Genomic DNA, 22,726 nt, shown 5'->3' with positions numbered 1-22,726 from the left:
CTATGTTACAGACTTTTCATTAAGACCCTAAAGAATCATATCAACTTGTGGAAAATGGGCATCCTATGACCCCTTTAAAAAAAAACAGAAAACAATTGCATGAGTGATGTAAAAAAGTCTATAAAAAAAAAATCACACTGTTATTTAATAGCTATATAAATATTTTTTGTTGAATTTCCAGCAATAATAATTAAAGCCTTATCTATATAATTATCATAATATAAAATTACTCATACAGTGATAAAAGATTTGTGATACCGCCAACCTCTACCACTAATAATCCAAGAACAACATGCCACACACCAAGATATGTTGGGAAATGGTCATACAATTTCCCAACATAATTTGATTTAGTTTTACAAAGGCATCAATGCTGCCAAGTCTGGCTATCAATACTCCATCAAGGCCATTGTGTACAGTGAGGAATCTAGCATGCAATCCAGAGGGGTCAGTCTCTTCTGACCATTGTTCACAGAAGAGACCAAGCACGTCTTATCAGTAAGGCATCAATTGTGCAAAAGATGATGCTTAAATATTTAATATGCTACATTATGAAATCATGAAGATCTGTGAGCTCAAAACTGACGATACTTTGCACTTGTTATATAAAAAAATTATATATAAATATATATAAAATGTTACATTTTATAGTGTTAAACCTTCTATAAAAACAGTATTTTGTTGACTTACAACCCAACAGATCTTTGTTATTCTTGAAGATCTGTTTTCTGGTTCAAAATATACTATGTAAAATGATAACAGGGCAAATGGTTAAAACATATGGAGTGCAACATCTAGTTACTGTTTCTCCTTATAATTTTTTATGTCAGAAGTATAAAAGCAGGTGGCATATTCTGTGCTCTCGAAGTTATCAAATCTTTGCAGCTCAAACCTCCTGGGAACGGTTCTCACCCCTCAGGGTGCATGCCTGACTGCACTGTTTTAATAATGACAAACATCACTTATTTATGCATTCGAAAATCCACGAATGGAAAGCCTTTCAAAGGTGGTGTCAAATCATAACGGAAGTCAGCAAAAATGTTTTTGTACTTTACAATAAAATGATTTATCAAGCTTCAGTGCAAGCTGTTCAAAGTACAGAAGTCACGCTCAAGACAGAAATGAATAACTAGATAAAGCATATGACTTTTAAATGACAGCATGTCAGTTAATTAACGTCGGTTGACTTTTACGCCTCAGAAATAGACTGAATACAAAGCATGAGTCTGAAATACGCAGAGTTTAGTTTGAGATGCTTTTCCAAGCACTTGCAAAACATGTCATGGGACGACAAATAGTTCCCAAGACGGTGAGAATGTCCAAAAGGGTAAATGGATGACAGACAAAACAATACATCATTTGTAATGTGTGAAAGCTGTCATTACACATATTCCGTTTACAGTAAACACAATATAGTGTGTTTACGTGACAGAAAACAACTGCAGGAAACACAAAAAATAAGTTACAATATGCATATTCAGCTAGCATACCCAAGGCACATGATTCATGCATATAAATACAATGACGCAACACTGCAGGAACAACATGATTGCATGCCACCATTTCAGTAGAACTTTTAAAGAAGCCATATGTGCTGTATCCACAAAATTACACAAGCCTGTTTCAGTTATCCTTGGCAAAAGGCAAAAAACAATACAAAACCTGCTTCTCCAGTCAGTTACCACAATAACATTAACTCCAAGTGGCATACAAAAGAGCTTTTATTCCTATTAGAAACATTCAGAGACTATAATTATTACACATACTATCAACTGTGCTATTTCAGCTTGTTGGAAATGAGAAAAAAAAGTGGAATTGCAGTCCAAGTAAATAATGCAGTGGGATGCATTATATTTCCTTGCATAAAAACTTCAGCAATAAGATTTTAACTTTAAAAACAGATGAGAGAATGACAGAATTAATTTAAAATCCTATTGGATAAATTAGTGTTATAGGCTTTATCATTGTAGTGAAGGTGCAGAGACTTGAGCTTCAACACTGACCTTCATCTACCTGTTCCGAACTCAACAGGAATTTATTGAGTGTATGTTATATGAAATATTGTTCAATTTAAGTCATCAAAATAGAATTGCAACCCCGACTTACCTGGTTGAAAGACATTTCAAAAATTAAACCAAAGTTTATAAAGGATGCAAAGTATGCAACAAAATAGATAATCAAAGAAGCCACGTTACCATGACACCAGTCTCTAGACTAAATGCAAATTAATATTTCTAATCAAATATTGCTGTCAGCACAGTAAATATTCTGCCACGACACTGTAAAACATCTCATAAACCTACGCCTTAACACTACAACACAAGATCCCTCGTAGAAAGTTGTTTCCGAAACTTTTACGCAATGTTTGTGCAAATGTTTCGGCATTTCGGCGCACTTCACGCGCCAACAAAAGTGAAAACACAAGCAGAAGAAAAACAAACAGCGCAAATACTCAGACAACATACTATACTTCCGGTAGGCGGACAAATAGAGCTGACGGTTAAACTTAAATGAATTGTAAGAGTTTGTGTGAATAAATAACGATTCCCACCTTCATTTGACGCTGGACATTTTCCTCCAGCTGGAAAATTTGCTCATGTAGTCGTAGACACAAACGTCAGTTCCTGCTAGAGATCAGAGTGTAAAGATTACAGAGAAACAGCGACCTCTGGAGGTCAGAAAACACAGTACTCTTGCTTGTCGGATTCTAACCACCAAAACTAAAAAAGCTCATCAATGCCACCTACTGTTAAATTATCAGAGCTGGGTAGATTATTTACCAATTATAGTCCGTTAACTGATTCCAAATTACATGACTGTAGTCAGTAACGTAATCCATTACATTACACATTTTAGGTAACGTTAGGCTAATGTAATCAGACTACTTTTTAATTACTTTTAGATTAGGCTACCTTTGTCCTAACATGTTTATCATATTGATTTAAATAGGATAATCTTATACCATAATGATATAAAAATACAAAGAGTAAAACAATATATTCCATTCATTGTAATTGAAAACATGAAGTGTAGGCCTATTAAACATTACATAAGGGTCCCCAAACTGGGTTTCGTAAAGAACTGCAGGGGGTTTGTGAGTTTAATGAAAAGCTAACAATTAATTAAATCATAAATCATGTCAAATTCAAATAAATACTTTTAAAATAACAATCAAATTGAAACAAATCAACTTTTGTCTACCTGCATGCCATATGACCATTAACCAATGTCAGAGAACACGCAAATGTGATAATTATTAAAATATTTATTTTAAAATCTCAGGAGTAAAGGGGTCCTTGATTATAATTTCACTTTTCTGAGGAAAGGGCTCCACAGAACCAGGAAGTCAACCGTTTTTAGGAGAACGGAATCAGCGGTAAAATATATGAAAAATAATGCACATTTAAAAAAAAAAAAGGAATTAAGCATGAACACATGTTACAGTGCCCCCCATAAACACAATCAAACTTTCGAAAATAGCTAGTTGACCACCCCTTTAAAGTAAATGCATTAGGTGAAAGAGGTTCAGATGACAAAAAGTTTGGGAATGTCTGCATTCGCCTACATGTAAATAATGAGCTTGAAAGACAAAAGCCACATGGTTAAATACTGATTGCTAATTCAAATAAAAATGAATGTGTTCATCAGTAGTTGATGCAATGTTGAAACACTTCTTAAGCCTGAAATCATTTTTGCAGATCTAATGGTCAAATGCTGTGTAGCCACCTGACTAATGACTAATATATATTTGAATGCCAAAACTGGACTTTCTGAGTGTATATAAGCGGCAGGCTATTTTAGAAAGGAAAATTTCAAAGATGAAACAGAGGAATTAGATAGAATCAATAAATTCTGAATAATTTATTGCTATTGTGTGAATAATATGTAATCATGTAATCTATAAAAAAGTAATTGTAGTCTGATTTCGAGTATTTTAAAATGTAATTTACTCTAATTAGAAGTAGGCTATACTTACTTTTTGGAATCTGATTATGTAATCCAGATTACATGTAGCCGAATCAGTTACTTGATAGTAGTAGGTGTTTATATTACATTCATGATCCCTGACAACCTGGAATATCTACCCTGCTTCTGTATCACAACAGTCAGTGTTGCCATTTTATGCATTTGCACCTTCATTGATAATGGATCTAATATTTTATATGCTATGCGATTTATTTGCATATCAACTTCAATCCTTTCCATTACTCGTTTTGCCAAAATGTTTTCCTCGACAATTTCTCGAGTTTGACACAATGATACACTTCAGTGACAACGGTAAAGCATGGTTCGTTGTAAATTAATGGGAAACACAACTGTTATTGTTTTAAGGGGAAACACATTTGTTAAAAGTAGCCTATTTTATTAATTTTGCATTAATAAACGCAAAACAAAACAACAAGAAAATAACAAAGTACATAATAATAACAAAAATAATAATAACTTGGAAACACAATTTTAATTGGAAAGTTTCACATGGTCTGACTCCAAATCAAATGTAAAAATGATTTCAAACTTGTTTTACACAATCGTTAAAGTAAAAAAGCTATTAGAGCCTATAACATTGTGAGAGTTTGTTGCATAAAGTTGTACCCTATTTGCTCTTGTATATTACAGATATTATTACAGCCTACTAGCCTACTGTATTGTTTTCTACTTCTGTTGTTCTCATAAAACAAAACAATATATATATATATTTTTAAATCTGCTTCCTTATTTTGCTCCACTCCCACATGAATCAGATTCGCTCAAATTGTACCTCTTCATTTTTGCTTGATTAATTTTGCATTTGGTATTTAAACTTTGATTTAATTTGTTCAAATATTGAATTTGTTTCTTGAGAAAGACACGAGACTCTGCATGTCCTCCAGCCCTGCAGGTGGCAGTAAGAAATTAGTTGTACACACAGGAAAACGGTGAGTGAGAGTACAGATGACTGCAGCGCACCATGGCAACAAGTTCAGCTGAAAACTTTAGCTATCAGCCTTTTAAATGTAAGTGTTTTGCTTCTCAAACACGTATGGCGAATTCTTCTTATGGTTGTCTTAAACAAAAAGACAAAAGAGTGTTAGTTTTGACATGAATTTGCATGTCTCGGCGTTTTGTAGTTGGCTTTTAAAGTAAAAATACTTCGCGGTTAGTGACAGGCAAACTAAAATGCGTCCCACAATATCAGATAATCATATTACCACAAAATGAGATACTGTGTGTTATGCATAGTTTTATTTAAATTCATTTTCTGGCTACAGACTGCAATAATTTGAACCATTTTCTTTCCTTACCATCAAGATGCTTTGACATGGAAATTTGTAGCCCATCCCATCACAAGAGGGCACTCAAGATCAACGATGGGGTCTAATTTGTTTGTATTTGTGTGTTTATCAGGTTTAGAGATTAGATACACAACTCTCCTGTTGATGGCTTGTTGTGCATCAGGAGCAATCGGAAAACAAATTGTCCTAGAGGATCATTTAGGCAAACATAACCATGAACATAATGCAAATATGTTCCTTGGTTCAGAGGTATCAACACTATGGTTCCTAATAACAGTTCCTAATCCAGTTTCATTCTACCAACTAACTATCACTGTTTTTCAGGACAAAGATGAAATACAGAAACTCAGCCCATCTGAGCAGCGAAAGCGACTGGTGGAGATAGTGAAGAAGATTGACACCAACTCCGATAAATACTTGACACCAGGTCAGTTCTGGTTTGATTGACTCCAATGTTTCGTCTCTAATTTTAAAAGATTTTAAACTGTAATATATTCCTGTAATGGCAAAGCTGAATTTTCATCAGCCATTACTCCAGCCTTCAGTGTCACATGATCCTTCAGAAATCATTCTAATATATTGATTTGCCGCTCAAGAAACATTTTCTGTTGCTTCTCTAGAGGAAATCACATTATGGATACAGAGGGTGTACAGGGCATATGCGTTGGATGATGCTGAGGAACGCTTCCCTGAGTTTGACTCCAACAATGATGGTCTGGTATCTTGGGACGAATACAATATGGTCTTGCATGGTCATACTGTGGAAGTTGATGTAGATGCTGTTCTTGAAGACCCCGAGGAGGAGTCTCTCAGATTTGTATGTTGCATAATTTATTAACATTTCATATTGTGGAACAGCAAAGAAAGGTCTTGCGTGATCGAAAAAAAAAATTGTATTCACTCACAGCTCCATGCAAAGGAAAAAAGACGTTTTGACTTTGCCGATATGGATGGCTCAGATGCTTTGAACTTAACTGAGTTCCTTGCGTTTACTCATCCGTCTGAAGTGGACCACATGGCTGTAAGTATAAAGTGAAGATGCCGTAAATTAGAGATTAAACATTCATGTTAACTGTGTGCTTTGTGGTTGCATTTACCCCAGGATTTTGCCATTGAAGATGTGCTTTCTGAATATGATTTGGATAAAGACGGATTCATCAGCTTGAGTGAATTCATCGGAGATCTCAGAGCAAATGGTATGACTATGTTGGGATAAATAGCAGTATATATTGTCATTACACTAGTGATTATAAAAAAGTCCAATAACCAATAAATGGGTGAAATTAAATTTCTGCACTATATTGTCTGAATAGTGAAGAAAACTTAAAATGTTAAATACAGTTGAATTTAGGCATAATAACATTTTAATGTGTTAATTTATATAAGGTGTATGTGAGGTGTTAACATCTAGATATTTGCCAGGAGTGTGGTAAATTATTATCAGAAACATGTAAGTTTGCTTGTCTGTGTTTAAGAGCAGGAAGAGCCCTCGCAGTGGGAGGTTGAGGAAACGGTGCGCTTTAAAGATCTCTATGACCAGGATAAGGATGGAAAACTCAACAGGGATGAACAGCTCCACTGGGTCGCTCCCAACAGCTATGGCTCGGCACGAGAAGAAGTCAGTCAATGTGCCGTTTGTCCGCTAATGTTTTGTTTACATCTTTAACCAGATGTTCTAAATACTTTTTTTTCCCTTGAATGTTGAACAGGCCATTCATCTGATCAAAGAAATGGACCAAGATGGTGATGGTAGACTCTCGGAAGCAGAGATTTTAAACAACCAAGACACTTTCATGAACAGTGAAGTGACTGATTACGGCAGACAGCTTCATGTGCCACATGATGAATTGTAATAGTTAGAACCTTTTATAAATAGCTCTTATGGTGCCACAAAGAAAGACTACTTGAGTTTTTACAAGTTCATTTTTATTAGATAGCATGTAACTGGCACACTACTATTACACAGCCCTGCATCTTGATTTGTAAAAATGATATGATGAACTCATAATGATGCTGAGTTACCATATACAGTTTTTTTTTTCACAACATAACATTAGTTTTAATGCACATATCAACAAGAGGTTTGCTTGTAATGACAAAAGAGTATTCAAAATGAACCATTTAACTAACAATCTGCAAAAAAAAAAAGTACAAATATATTTATGCAAGTTTATAAATAAGCTTTTTTTTCCCCCATAAAATCTGTAACTTTACGTCACATCTTTGGATGTACAGTAGTAAAACACCCAAAGATGTACAGTAGCAGAAAACGTCAGGGTCATGTTTGCATTTTCTTCTTTCACAGGCCACAATTTTAACCTTGAAATCAGGATTTGGCATAAAATAATGTTTCCAGAATCATTCAAGTGAAAATCGGCTGAGAATTGAACAAATAGTTATAACCTGGCTCAGTGGAGGATAGGAATCATGAATTCATGTCAGTATCTTGTGATTAAAGGATAATACAAGACTTCTTCACCTTACAAATGGTTGTCAAAAGCAGAAATGCTAAGAAAAGCACATTTTATGAGAAAGTGGGACGTGCTAGAGCAAAACGAGCACTATTTTTGAAATCAGCATCGCAAAATTAGTAAGAAACACGTAGGATTGGATTTTATTCAGCTAATGTGATGCAGGGTGGTGTTGTCTAGTGAAATAGATTAACTATTGAGAAATTGTCTTTTGTTTGAACTAAGCTGTATTAGATGCACTTTTCTCTTGGCCCTCTCTATATAAAATCCGTAGCTATCACACACAGTTGCTGTGCTGTCGCTTGGAGTCAAAAGATATTCAAATCAATTTAACTGCTACCACCTCGCTATTTCTGCAGTTATGAAGAAACAACTCAACTCTGCTTAGATTTCGATGGCTTTGTTTGCTCCAAATCTCTTTGACACCTAAAGACTGACTCTTAATATTTTCCAAAAGCCCACTGTTTGAGATGTTCCATCCTATCTAGTATTCAAATGGCTGCTGAATGCATGCGTATTATCTGTCGGCCATGCTCTCTGTGGTCAATGACATAGGAGAGAGCTTCCTCATCTCAGTCAAACCTGAGCACTACGGGTGTAGTGTGAACAGTGGTTTCCCTGCGTATGGTATTGTCAGTTCTTTCATTTTTCTTAATTCCGGTTTTGTTTCCTTCTGTGTGCTTGCAACATTCCTAAAAGCAGCCTGTGAAATGACACCGTTACAATTCAAAGATTCTTTTTGGGTAAGTACATGAGTTGAGCTATTTTGACAGATTAGATTGAACGTTGTTGTCTGTTAGGGCTGACATGACTGAGGTTAACAATACTGCATATGGTAATGTGTCTTTAACTTCCAATAATACACTAGCATCACAATACCCTTGGTCCACTTATCAAATCTCAGAATTTTTTGTGCACTGCCATTCTCGTTCATTTGTATCAGGAATTACTGTTTCTTTAAATAAGACACTGAGGGTATTTCAAACTAAGAATGATTTTTTGTTTTTTAAGATTTTGATGTAAGATTTTTAGGAATAGGATTTTTGCCTTTTTTAACAAAAATACTTCTCTTCATTTGAAGGTTGAGGGTTTATATTTAGACATCCTCATATTGTGTCATGGAGATGATCTGTGGGCTTCCTGTTGAGCGTTTGACTGTGTGCCCACTCTATCCTCTTTTTAGCTTTGATCTTGTATTGTCAGAGCATCTATCTACAAAGCAGCTTCTGGGTTGATTTGCCTGTCAAACCATGCTAGTGCTGTTCAGTGTTGAAGGTGCATGTAAAATATATTATATAGTTATGTAAATATAGTACTATTGTTTTCTTTCTGTTGCAAATGTAAGATTGTTGAGATAAACGAAGGAGTGTTCCATGTTAATATTATTAATATTCCATTAATATAGCATCCCATGTCAACAAGCACAGTAAATTATTAAACTGTTTAACCACCTCAGACAGTCTGGTACCACATATTATTTTTGCATAGATACCAACTTCTTCAAATAAGGCCTAATTCAGGATTAAAACTGAAATACACAGAGATATATCGAAATGGAATCTCTTTTTTCTTTTTCAACCTAATCATGTTATAATAAACAATCATGTTACTGGAGAAATATAATCTAATCCTCATGGCTCCAGGGCCCAGAATTCACAAGTAACACCGGATATGAGACTCTTATCCAGAGGCTATGTGATGGGCGACGAGCTTGCAAAGATATGGAGGAGCTCTTAAGAATGAGGTAACAACTGAAAATTGCATATTTACAGTGGGTACGGAAAGTATTCAGACCCCCTTAAATTTTCCACTCTTTGTTATATTGCAGCCATTTGCTATTTTAGCAAATGGCTGCAATATAACAAAGAATGAAAAATTTAAGGGGGTCTGAATACTTTCCGTACCCACTGTATATTTATTTCTACAAGACGCACTGTGTAGCATTGGTTAAAAGCATTGAGCTGTATTGGATTGGATAACAATGCAGTTTTCTACTCAGAGCGATGGCAGAGGAACGGTACGGCAAGGAATTGATTACTATTGCACGCAAGACAGGAGGGCAAAGTGAAATTGGGTAAGAAAATATTGTATGTATTTTTTTAAATATATTTATGTGAGTATAAATTGGCTTCTGGATTTAAAGTTTTGCTTACAAATAAAGGTTTATGAGCATGAGTCTTTTTTATCTTTGTTTTATTGCTTTGGTATTGTAGCACTTTGAAGGCATCGTTTGACCAGCTAAAAGCCCGTAAGTAACACTTCAAATATATATTTGCTAAGTGACACTGAGAAATATATTAAAGAAAGTAAGGAATAAACAGTATCAGCTACATCTGCTAACTAACCCCAAACTTACAAGATCACTAATGAATATGCTGTTTTCTCACCTAGAAATGGAGGACATCGGAAATTTGCACATTCAGCTCTCGGGGATGTTACGAGAAGAGGCGAAACGAATGGAGCAGTTCAGAGAACGACAAAAGGAGCAGCGAAAAAAGGTTAAATGCCATGTGATGCTTTAATTAATCTACATTTGCAGAACCGCAAACCACTTGCTCACATGTTTATTCTATGTTTAAAATTGGGTGAACAAAAACTGAGTACTGTACTTGTGTTCAAACCAAGACGCTTCTTAACACCTCGCGTTCGCTACACTCTCAGAAAAAAAGCTGAGGTGGCACAAAAGCTAAAAGGCACAGCTTTTTTTACCCCTAAATGGTATATTAGTACTTTATATTAGTTTACATATTAGTACCTTTTAGCTTTTGTACTGCCCCATTGACACCAGTGTACTATTGCTTTATTAAAAAAGGTGTTACCTATCAAGCACTTACCTAACAAATGTTTACTTTTTACAGTTTGAAGGGGTTATGGAAAAGGTTCAGAAGACCAAAGTGTCATTATATAAGAAAACCATGGAGGTAAGTCTAATTTACTTTAACATATTAGTCACTTCAGTTTTGTAGGCTACTCAGTTCATCCTGTATTTACCTAATAGAGACTGAAAGCAGAATATCAGGAAGAGGAAGGTGATTTAAATCATCGGTGCATAAGCTAACCTCTGTGCAGCAAGTGTGCAGGGCAGAGGGGGGGATGGGACTTTAAAATGTTGTAACTGTCATCTCAGGAAGTCTCACTTCTCTACTAGAAGTATATTTCCTTCTCGCCCGCACACTTTTGTTGACTCCCACTGACACAGCCTCTGTTTTCTCAATGTTAGGTTTTCTCTCTTCCTCATATATTCACAATTTCCTGACAACAGACGACTGCTGTATTGTCAAGAAAACACGTGTTTCTGTTTTTCTTGGTACATTCAGACAAATTCAGAAAGCAAAGGCACACATTATCGTATAGCATTCTGTTTTGATAAACAAAAGAGTGAAAGGGAATCTGATCTATTCAGATCAGGAACTGTAAAGGTATTTGTGTGACTTGAGGTAAGATGAGGGTTATGATTTCTAAATGACAGGAAGTTAGTCCAAACCTCAGAAGATATGCTTCATAATCTACCACCATTGTTTATAAGCACACTACTGTAGGTCAATGGGACTGTCCTTGTAGTGAAATGTATTTTAGATTATTTTAGAAAGTATATTGTAAATGTACAGTAATAAAAACTAAAGTGAAGTTCATTTTTTATATGTGACCCTGGAGCACAAAACCAGCCATAAGTAGCACAGGTATATTTGTAGTACATTGATAAAAATACATTGTATGGGTCAAAATTATCGATTTTTCTTTTATGCCAAAAATCATTAGGATATTAAAAGGTTAGTTCACCCAAAAATGAAAATTCTGTCATTAATTACTCACCCTCATGTCGTTCCACACCCCTAAGACCTTCGTTCATCTTCAGAACACAAATTAAGATATTTTTGATCAAATCCGATGGCTCAGAGAGGCCTCCATTGACAGCAATGCCACCCAAACTTTCAAGATCCATAAAGGTACTAAAGACGTAGTTAAAACAGTCGACGTGACTACAGTGGTTCTACAATAATTTTATGAAGCGACGAGAACACTTTTTGTGCGCAAAAACAAAACAAAAATAACGACTTTATTCAACAACCTCTTCTCTTCCGTGTCATTCTCATACGTTGTTTACGTCCAGCGCTTCCAGGTTCTACGTCAGAACGCCGGCTCATTATTGGACGGCTCCTGCATCAGCATCACACGCATGCGTCGCGCAGCTCACGTGCAGCTTTGGCCAATAATGAGCCGGCGTTCGGACGTAGAACACGGAAGCCTCCACTGTGCTTACTGCGTTAACCACGTAAGGATAATGACATGGAAGAGAAGAGATTGCTGAATAAAGTTATTTTTGTTTTGTTTTTGCGCACAGAAAGTATTCTCGCCGCTTCATAAAATTATTGTAGAACCACTGTAGTCACGTCGACTGTTTTAACGACGTCTTTAGTACCTTTATGGATCTTGAAAGTTTGGGTGGCGTTGCTGTCAATGAAGGCCTCTCTGAGCCATCGGATTTGATCAAATAACTTAATTTGTGTTCTGAAGATGAACGAAGGTCTTAGGGGTGTGGAACGACATGAGGGTGAGTGAGTAATGACAGAATTTTCATTTTTGGGTGAACTAACCCTTTAAGTAAAGATCATGTTCCATGAAGATCTTTTGTAAATTTCGTACCGTAAATATATCAAAACTTCCCAGCAGGCACCGGATGTCTATGTAACGTCAGGTTGGCGTTGGACATGACATCAGACAGATGTTGCATTTCGGTTGAAAATTAAAATCGTGTTGACGTCAGTATTTGACGTCAATTTGACGTTGACTTAACATTGGATTTTGGTTACACAACCTAAAAACAACTAAATATCAATGTCAGCTGATGTCGGTATTGGACATAAATTTAACATTGACATTAGACGTTGAATTTACATTGAATTTTGGTCACCCGACGTCGCAACCGAAATTTAACCAAATATCAACGTCATATGACGTTGTGTGCCTGCTGGGTTAATTTTTGATTAGTAATATGCATTGCTAAGAACTTCATTTGGACAACTTTAAAGGCGATTTTCTCAACATTTTGATTTTTTTGCACCTTTAGATTCCAGATTTTCAAATAGTTGTATCTCGGCCAAATATTGTCCTATCCTAACAAACTATACATCAATGGAAAGCTTATTTATTCAGCTTTCAGATGATGGAAAAACAATAGCAAAGTTGAGAAAATTAAACCCCAGCAAAATGTATGTATAAATAATTTTGTATGCTTAATTCTGTCTTAAAGACAAAGTCAACTGAATGCTACAATCTTCTAGTTAGCAGTAGAAGGAGACCAGCTAGATGAATTACATATAATGTAGTAAAGTTTCGTTTTCCATCAGCTTGTTGTATGTCTTGTTCTTCTGTTGCTTTGTAGTGGATGGATGTATATTTACATTAAGGCATTTATTAATGCATTGATTTGGAGCAGACTGATTGAATATGTGCATGTTTGAGTGAGTGAAACCAGTTGGGTCAAAAAGTAACAATTGTCAGGTAGATTACGAAAGTCTAATCACACTTTTTCTGTGAGATAAGGCTTTTTCATGAGATAGAGTGTAGACTGAGGTTAGAATCAAGTTTAAAGATAAGGGGAAGTTTCCTGCTTATTAATTATGTTTAGTCATTTGTGGTTAATTTGGCCATCATTCAAGTCTAGGTGAGCAGTGGTTTAATAACCCTGTATCTTCCTGCTTTTCCCAGTCTAAAAGGACGTATGAACAGAGGTGTAAAGAGGCTGATGAAGCTGAACTGGCTGCTGAGAAGCTCAACAGTACATCCACTGTCACCCCCAAACAATCTGAAAAGGTAAATTATGGGTCATTATGGGCAGAATTTGTGTGGTTGTCAAATATTACAACATACACTAGCGTTCAGTTTGGGGTCAGTAAGGTTATTTATTTATTTATTGGCAGAAATAAATACTTTTATTCAGCAAGGATGCATTAAATTGATCAAATGTGACCATAAAGACATGTAACCAAAAAAAATTCTATATTTCAAATAAAATGCTGTTTTGCTCTTTTGAACTTTCTATAATAATCAAAGAATATTGAAAAACAGTATCACGGTTTCCACAAAAATAATAAGCAGTGAAACGGTTTTTAAACTTTATAATAACAAGAAATGTTGATCAGCGAATCAGCATATAAGAATGACGATTTTCAGTAATGACTGCTGAAAATTTAGCTTTGCCATCACAGGAATAAACTGTAAATATAAAAAAAGGAAAACAGTTACTTAAAATTGAAATAATATTTTAACAATATTACTGTCTTTACTATATTTTTGATCAAATAAATGCAGCCTTGGTGAACAAGAGACATCTTTCAAAAACATTTAAAAAATTCATACTGACCCCAAACCTTTGAACAGTAGTATGATTTTTGTGGATAATTTATGGATTGTTTTACATTTGAAATAAATGTAGGTAAAAATGCGAGTGATATTGTTTGATGCCATTTCTTTTTTTAATTAAACTGGGGTCATTCTGTGTCAACTCAACCAGACATGCCTAGCTAAAAATGTTGATTTTAATTTGGAAGAAATACATAAATAAAGAAGAAAGCCAAGATATTACATGTCATGGATGAATAATCCACCGGTTTGTAGAGGGTGGTCAAAATTACAATTTTCACCTGAGATTCAGAGCCAAATTATGGGGAGTAGAAATAACGTTAAGTGTCAGCTCTGGAATTGAACCATATAGGGCCTTAAAAATTAAGATATCAAAAGAAAAGTTTGATAACAACCAAAATCTAAAAGGATATTAGGATATCTCTAATATTTTGCAGGCATGCAGACTTTGGAAAAAATGAAAAAGTATTTGTGTGTGTGTGTATATACTGTGTATATATATATATATATATTATTTTATTTTTTTTTTTTTTAAGTACTTTTTTATGTATTTGAACGGTCACCTTTGGCATATAATGCAACAAAGATGGCTAAAGTCAACTGATTTTACTAAGAGACCTACCAATCTCTGTGTAAAAATAAAATGATGATGCTAACTATGATGAAATCTATTTTGTGCTCTATGCCATAACAGACACAAAACAAAGCAAAACAGTGCAGGGACGCAGTAACAGATGCAGGTGAGAATAAAAATATGCTTTGTTTTCACACATAGCAGCGTCTGGTTGCAATGCAAAAATTAGCAATCAGTACATCCGAACCCAAAAAAAAAAAACAGTGATGCAAGTAATGTTTAACATGCACAATTCAAATAGTTCCAAACAAGACATTCAATGCTAAAAATGCTACAAGGCTCATGCTTGTTCCTGATTCACAGAGAAACAGTACATGTCAAACATAGAGCAGCTGGATAAGATTTGTCAGGAATGGGAGACCACGCACGAGTGCACGTGTGAGGTATAAAAACACACTCGCCTATCTGTTTGTTGGCCTTCGGAAATAGCTCTATCTCTCTGCTGAAGCTGTGAACCACATAGAACACACTAAAAATGAACTTCCCTTTTTCTCTCTGTTTTACCCATATGTACCACAAACACTACTCAACTCAGCTGGCTGCAAAAGAGAGTTTTTGGTTTATTTAACAAGTACATGCATAACGTCAATTCTGATCCTCCTATGTGTCACTAACAGTTTGACAAAGGCTTGGCGAAATCACCATTTACTGTATTTAATACCTTGTATGGTGAGTTAGCTCAGCCTGTGTCATCCTACTGATTTCCTTTTACATCTGTCCACTGCATAAGCATTATTAATAATAAGTTGGCTGATTCATGGGCCTTCACATTACGAGCACGTAGATGTATTTATAGCATGATGTTGAGCTGAATTCTGTGAATTTCTCCAGGTTTTCCAGCAGCAGGAAGATGATCGCATTAACATTTTGAGAAATGCTATTTGGGTCCATTGTAACCACTTTTCCATGCAATGCGTCAAAGATGATGAGGTCAGTATTACTTAATGAAGCTTTTATAGATCACATCGATGATAGTTACAGTGGATAACATTAAGATTACATACAGTGGAAATATGGACATGTTTAAAGATAGAACCATTGTTTTTCATGCAGTGGTCAGTTTTAAAGGGGTCATATGATGCTGCTAAAAAGAACATTATTTGGTGTAATGAAATGTGTTTATGCGGTTTAAGGTTCAAAAAACACATTATTTTCCACATACTGTACATTATTGTTTCTCCTCTATGCCCCGCCTTTCTGAAACGCGTCGATTTTTACAAAGCTCATCGGTCTGAAAAGCAAGGTGTGCTGTGATTGGCCAGCTATCCAGTGCGTTGTGATTGACCGAATTCCTCAAGCGTGAGACGGAAATGTTACGTCCCTTACCATATTGTGATGCCTGCGGCAACCACATGTAACGACCGCGGGCTGGACTCCGCTTCGTCCACGGTGAAAGCAGATCCGGCGATCGACAGCGCAAAGTTGATGTATTCCCTGAGCAACCAGCACGGATCAGCTCCAGGCATGACGAAGCGATATCGTTCTCTTTTGGAAGGCCAAACAAAGTAGTTTCGCTTTCACAACGAAGCACACAGTGCCTTCACGACATGGCGGTCGCAACAACAATACTACAGCGAGAATAAAAGTTACGCCTTCTTTCTTTGCGTGAACATTTGGCGGCGTTATGCAAATCTTCCCACATCGTGACATAGACATGTGGGGTGTGTTAGAATGAGCCATTTTAGGTAGGTGTGGCTGACTCTTAACTTTTATAAAGAATATCTCTTTGGATTTGAGACTTTAGTCGTTGCAACTTTACAGATCTTCTTTATGCACCAAGAGCTTGTAACACTCTAAAGAGAAAGGAAAAATTGAAATCGCATATGACCCCTTTAAGATTTTGCTGCTTCTTTCAGACTAGTGGGGAAAAAACATCCAAAATTCATATTTAAGTGTTTATTTTGTGACCTGTAATCTATCAGTGTCTTTAGATTTCAATCTACAAAATATATTTATAAAGGCTGTTTGCTGAAAATTAGGCTTTTTTTTTCATGCCACTCTAATGGCAGAAATGAGTAGCACTTACATACTATACACTAAACTTTACAGTTTTATATATTTTAGTATAAGATAACCCTGATTTTTATGTACTAAAATCAAGGTTATCTTAACTGAAACTGAATTTAAAATGAAAATGAGTAACATTTCCATTATTTTAAAATAAAATAAACGTCAACTTAAAATAAAATATGAAATATCCTGAAATATCCTTTTATTTCAGCTAGCTGCAGAGGCAGCATTTCTTATTTTAATTTAGTGTAACTTAATGGACTAAAATAACTAAAAGTGAACCTAAAATAAAAATGTCTAAAAACTATATAGACATATATATTGTATGTGTATATATAACAATCAACAAAATGACTAAAACTTCAACTGAAAATTAAAACAGAATATATAAAATAAAAACTCAAAATACAAATAAAATAGTATACTATAATATAATATTTAACTATGATAGTATCAGTGATACTTAAATTACACTGAAGTTTGTTCATTTATAATCATCCTGGTTTATAAAAAAAATATTCCTAAAAAGATGACAAAATGCATTTTTTTTTATTCAAAATATTCAAATATTAAATTAAAAACCTGTAACTTTAATACAGTATGTCAACAAGAATTGTGTACCTGTTCTGGAAATGTATGCAAATTAGTTTACATTATAATAATGCATCCTTTGCATATTTAAACAGCATTTTTAGAAAAGTTGTAATGCAAATTAATTGTCTTAATGTACTGTGATTACCATAAGTAATCACAAGTATGATGATATCAGATATTTTTCTCTATTCATCTGTTGCGTCTTGACTTAAAATGACATGAAATAAGTGGGATGTATTATTCTTTATATTAATAATATGAATGTAAGCAAACTTGTGTCATTGCTCCTGTGAGCTTCGCTTGAAACTTTGATGTTCTGTGGAAAACTATCAGGTTTTACACAAATGCTATCTTTAATGCAATTACATTTTGGTATTAAATCATAAAAATGCAAAGTAGAAGCATTTTCACTCGTGGTCTCTAACTGTGAAATAAAGCACTGGCCATATTGTCAAATTACTGGTCATTTTTATGCAGTGTTATGAGGAGGTGAGGAAAGTGCTAGAAATGTGTGACATCACGGAAGACATCAACACTTTCATCAAGGCAAAAAGCACTGGCACCACTCGTGCAGGTCAGTGCATTTCTATATTGTTTCCATTGGGTTTTTATATTAAACCTTGCCAGTAATCACAAATCGTTATCACGATGTGGGCTAGTTCAATAACCATATCATGTGATGATGATATAGTTTAAGAAAAGTGCTGTTGTGTCTTTGCTTAATTTAATTTTCTGTCTGTGTCTGTAGCGCCCATTGTGTTTGAAAACTATTATGATAGAGAACCAACAACGGACAGCAATGGCATCGCACGCTTTGGAGGAGGCGTGATGAAGAGGTGTGTTTTCCACTGCTGGGTCTGTATGTTCATGTATATTTGCCATGCTGACAAGACAGAAAACAATGGAAAATGTAAGCCATACTGCTGTTTAGCAGAAGCTGGTTTTAACATGCTTTTTATCAGAAATACTGGTTCATTAGTCTTAAAGGTGTTAGCAGATATATCACACAAAAAGACGTGCAGGCTGAGCTGTGATACTGAACTGGTGAATTTGTGACTTCATATTAAATGTTTAACATTTCTTCAGTCTTTTAATGTGCTGGTTTTTCCTCCCGTTTTATGCAATCATTTTTTTTTCTTTTTGAAAGGTTTTCAAATCTCTTGCAAGGCAACTGTGCTGTTGGCTCTAGGACTAATAATGAATGTGTTCAGCCATCAGCACCTCCATCAGGTACCTATTACAATAACATAATGACAATTTTCGGCAGCATCTTTCTTTCTTTCTTCCTTTCTTCTATTTTTGCCACCACCAGAGGGCACTTCAGCCCACTGTTTAATTTCATTAAATGGTATTTGTTTTTTTCTTACTTTTTATTTTCCAATTATTTTCCCTAGTGTAACCACTTAAAAAAATGTATTTGAGTACTAGGGTTATTTGAGCATTATTTATATACTATTATAGTATTTATTAATATTATGAATTTTTGTTTTCTGTCATTTTTGCTTTAGTAGTGTTTACATTACACCTCTTTACAATAAGCTCCCTTTAGATAATGTTAAAATTAACAAAGAGCAATTCATTTGTTACCATATTTATTAATCTTAATAAAAATACTGTTGTTAGTTTATGTCAGCTCAGGTCCAGTATTAACAGATACAACTTAAAGCATGTCAACATATTCTGTTACACCAAATAATGATCTTTAAAATAGCATCATATGACCCCTTTAAATAATGAATTAGTAAACATTGAAAATATTATTAAGATTAATAAATGCGTGAGAATTATTTTTTGTAAAGTGTTACCAAATATTTCTATTTAGCTTTATTTTTATTTCAGTTTTAGGCGTTTTAGTACATAAACGTATTTTATTTCAGTTAATTGCCTTGGGCAACTTTTCTCATTTTTATTTATACTTTTTGAAGTTTAGTTTAATATATATTTTACAGTATATGTATTATATAATTGATCTGTTTTTTTTTTCCAGCTGACATCTCAGATGGAGTGTATGCCTCCATTCCTGGATTTCCAAAAGCAACTTCAGACAGTGTTGGCTCTCAAAGCGGCACATACCAGGCTCAGTATGACTATGTCGCTCAGGTACAATAGTTTAATTAAATGAAAAAAAAAAAAAAAGGTTGGAAATGATTATAATGACTTTACAGGAGAATACTAAGAATATGCATTCACTATAGACAACTTTAAAGAGGCACATACAGAATATTTTAAAGGCCAAATTTAGTCATCCCTTTAGAACTCTATATTTTCGAGAAAATTTGCCACTGCAGTGTAAGTCAGTATTAACATTTCAATGTTTCTTCGAAAATGCCAATTTGGTATTTACCGTGGCTCTTGCCTAAGTACAGAAAACGGTTTATATCATTTTTGGGATGTTTAATGCAGTCTGATGAGAGACTGTTGTGTGTGCAGGGCGCTGATGAGCTCTCCATCTCTGTGGGGGAAGTGCTGCTCGTGGTGGAACAGGGAGGAGACGGCTGGTGGATGGTGGAGAGGGACGGCCAGACTGGGCTGGTGCCAGGCTCCTATTTGGCCAAGATATGAATCAAGAGTCTAGCGCACACTGGAAAGGCTCTCCATGTCCTTAAACGCCCTCGAATAGCAGAGTTATTAAGGGCACTCCCTATATAAGTGTCTCAGAGGAGGATTTCTGTTTGCTAAATGCATTTAAGCAGTAGCACATCCGTACTGAAAATCTGTATGGAACATAGAAACGGGTTAATATGTATATTAAAAACGGATAATTATACGTGACTATCATTATTGTCGAGATAGAGATTTATATTTATTATAAAAATTATTTATTGTGAATGAAAAACATGAGCATGTACAACACAATGAGTAGCCACTACGGACTTACCATGATTTAGTTCATGCGAAGACGATGACAATGTAGATATTTAAACAGAATTCAAAATTTCATCTCCGTTTACTTTTTAAGTTAATCAATGAAACAAAAGTGAGGTCATCTACAATTTTAAATTATCATCTATAATAGAGCTCTAGGTTCAGCATTTTGCATTTATCACTTGGACTGCATAAAATAAAAGCTGTGTAATGATCATTGCATCATGTTGGCATTGACTGAATGTAAGTTGGGTAATGGTTTGAACACTGGCTGTAATACTTTTTGACTCAGGTGGTTGGTTGAGAGAAACTAACCTGGGACAAACATTTTAAAGTTTAAACAGAACGACCTGCTTTGTCTTGTCCTCACGTATCAAGTTTCCAAAAGGCCAAGGGGGTTTTCAAACATTTCTCAGTCGCGGTATTCAACTTACCATATGTGACCCTGGAGCACAAAACCAGTCGCTGGGGTATATTTGTAGCAATAGCCAAAAATACATTGTATGGGTCAAAAGTATAGATTTTTCTTTTATGCCAAAAATCATTAGGATATTAAGTAAAGATCATTTTCCATGAAGATATTTTGTAAAATTTCCTATCGTAAATATATCCAAACTTAATTTTTGATTAGTAATATGCATTGCTAAGAACTTCATTTGGACGACTTTAAAGGTGATTTTCTCAGTATTTTGATTTTTTTGCACCCTCAGATTACAGATTTTCAAATAGTTGTATCTCAGACAAATATTGTCCTATCCTAACAAACCATACATCAATGGAAAGCTTATTTATTATATGATGAAAAATTGACACTTAAGACTGGTTTTGTGATCCAGGGTCACATATTTGATAGATCATACATTTTTAGAAATCATTGTCAATTACGGTCTGCAACATATTAAGAAATTAGGACGTTTAAATACACTACAGTGCAATAGTTTGGAGTCCATACAATTTTTTTATTGAAGTCTTTTTTGCTCACTAAAGTAGCACTTTATCACTTATTTGATCAAAGTTACAGAAAAAAACAGTAATATTCTGAAATATTATTACAATTTAAAATAAGTATTCTAATTGTTTTGAAATAAAACTATTAAAATCATTTTCTGTTCTAAAACATTTTAAAATGTGTTTTATGTATTTCAGAGTTTACATCTCAGAATTTTGCAAAAAAAATTTCTTCAATTTTTTTTTTGTTTTGCAATTGCTGATTCACAGTTTACAGTTTATGAACTCAGAATTGAGATTTAAAAGAATAGCTCACCCAAAAATGACATTTTTGTCATCATTTACATTGACCCTCATGTCGTTCCAAACCTGTATAAGTTTCTTTATGTTGAACACAAAAGATGATATTTTGAAGAATTCTGAAGAACCAAACAGTTGTTGGTCCCCACTGACTTCCATAGTAGGGAAAGAAATACTATGGAAGTCGATGGGGACCATCAATTGTTTGATTACCAGCATTCTTCAAAATATCTTCTTTTATGTTCAACATAAGAACAGGTTTGGAACGACATGAGGGTGAGAAAATGATGACAACATTTTCATTTTTGGGTGAGCTATCCCTTTAATATGCAATTGCGAGTTGGTAGTATAGTAATCATAGTACTTTCTATACAAGCATTTTTTTCAGCACGTAAATCAGTCAGTAAACCAACACCCTGCTAATTCTTTATCAGGTATCTGGTTAAAAGGTTTCACATTGCTCTTTTACACAGATCGTGTTTCAGCACTGTCAGGTCCTTCTCAGTTATAGTAAGTATAACGATAGAGGGGAAACCCACATGACAGGCTCATTAATTGCATTTCAACTTTCTACTATTAATAACCTGCCATTAGAGCTTGCAGATGTTGTGCCGTTATTAATGGATCCAAGAACACAGCGATCAAACCTCCCCCTCTAGATAATGTGTGATATGTTACTTCGCATGACCAACACAGCAAGCAGATGGGACACATCCCCCTCCCTGGGAAAGGACTGAACTTTAACCCTGTTCTATGCTATCAAGTGTTTAAGCCTCCTGACTGAAGAAAGACCCCAGACAATGCATCTTTGACATCTTTTGAGTGCCTTGTGCACTATGGAATTGCTCATTCAGTCAAGAATGATATAGTTGTGCTCCAGTTTGTTACATTACAGAGTACAAATGACGAGTACAAGATGACTTGTTCAGAAGCACTTCTTTCTTTAGCTTTTAACAACAATTACGGGGTGTACTGTGATGAATGGGCATTTTAGTGTATAAAGTCTACCATAATTTAAGGTGATTTTTTCAAAAGGGTTTTTTTTCTTTTCAAGAAATGAATATTTTTATTTTGCACGGATGAACTCAACTGATCGAAAGTGACAGTAAAGACTTTTTTTTTAATAAATGCTGTTCTTTTTAACTTTTTGTTCATCTTTCTATAACATTTTTTTTATCTTGGTTTCCACAAAAATAAAGCAGCACAACAGTTTTCTTGGACTGGACTAATGACTGCTAAATGGTGGCTCTTTATCAACACAGTAATAA

The 22,726-nt window shown here is 34.8% G+C and overlaps 3 protein-coding genes across 5 annotated transcripts in view; 2 read left to right on the top strand and 1 right to left on the bottom strand.

Moving 5' to 3' along the window:
- LOC107691134 (phosphatidylinositol 4-phosphate 3-kinase C2 domain-containing subunit alpha-like) overlaps nt 1–2,614 on the bottom strand; it is a 33,218-nt gene extending 30,604 nt beyond the window's left edge. For both annotated transcript variants that reach the window (XM_016489618.1, XM_016489619.1), the window contains exon 1: nt 2,552–2,614. The gene's annotated coding sequence lies outside the window, so the exon portion shown is untranslated. The remainder of the gene's footprint in view (nt 1–2,551) is intronic.
- A 2,271-nt stretch (nt 2,615–4,885) lies between these two features.
- On the top strand, nt 4,886–7,329 carry LOC107691133 (reticulocalbin-2-like). Its single transcript, XM_016489617.1, has 8 exons — nt 4,886–4,994; nt 5,386–5,522; nt 5,598–5,700; nt 5,894–6,090; nt 6,181–6,294; nt 6,376–6,469; nt 6,749–6,891; nt 6,983–7,329. The coding sequence occupies exons 1-8, from the start codon at nt 4,949–4,951 to the stop codon at nt 7,124–7,126; spliced, it is 978 nt and encodes a 325-aa protein (XP_016345103.1). The 5' UTR covers nt 4,886–4,948; the 3' UTR covers nt 7,127–7,329.
- Nucleotides 7,330–7,621: 292 nt separating this feature from the next.
- LOC107691132 (proline-serine-threonine phosphatase-interacting protein 1-like) lies at nt 7,622–20,666 on the top strand. Of its 2 annotated transcripts, XM_016489615.1 has the most exons (15): nt 7,622–8,487; nt 9,388–9,488; nt 9,744–9,818; nt 9,958–9,992; nt 10,136–10,242; nt 10,603–10,665; nt 13,454–13,558; nt 14,802–14,847; nt 15,045–15,124; nt 15,573–15,671; nt 17,823–17,919; nt 18,094–18,181; nt 18,493–18,575; nt 19,333–19,445; nt 19,776–20,666. In XM_016489615.1, exons 1-15 carry the CDS (start codon nt 8,251–8,253, stop codon nt 19,905–19,907), a joined length of 1,461 nt encoding a protein of 486 aa, XP_016345101.1. In that variant the 5' UTR covers nt 7,622–8,250; the 3' UTR covers nt 19,908–20,666. The 2 variants fall into 2 exon arrangements, with proteins under 2 accessions (XP_016345101.1, XP_016345102.1); XM_016489616.1 differs by lacking the exons at nt 14,802–14,847; nt 15,045–15,124.
- The last annotated feature ends 2,060 nt before the right edge of the window (nt 20,667–22,726 follow it).

Source organism: Sinocyclocheilus anshuiensis, unplaced genomic scaffold (genome assembly GCF_001515605.1).
Source record: "Sinocyclocheilus anshuiensis isolate Anshui unplaced genomic scaffold, SAMN03320099.WGS_v1.1 scaffold2, whole genome shotgun sequence".
NCBI classification, from domain to species: domain Eukaryota; kingdom Metazoa; phylum Chordata; class Actinopteri; order Cypriniformes; family Cyprinidae; genus Sinocyclocheilus; species Sinocyclocheilus anshuiensis.
Note: the sequence above shows the minus strand (reverse complement) of the source record. Positions and strands in the feature narration are given on the sequence as shown.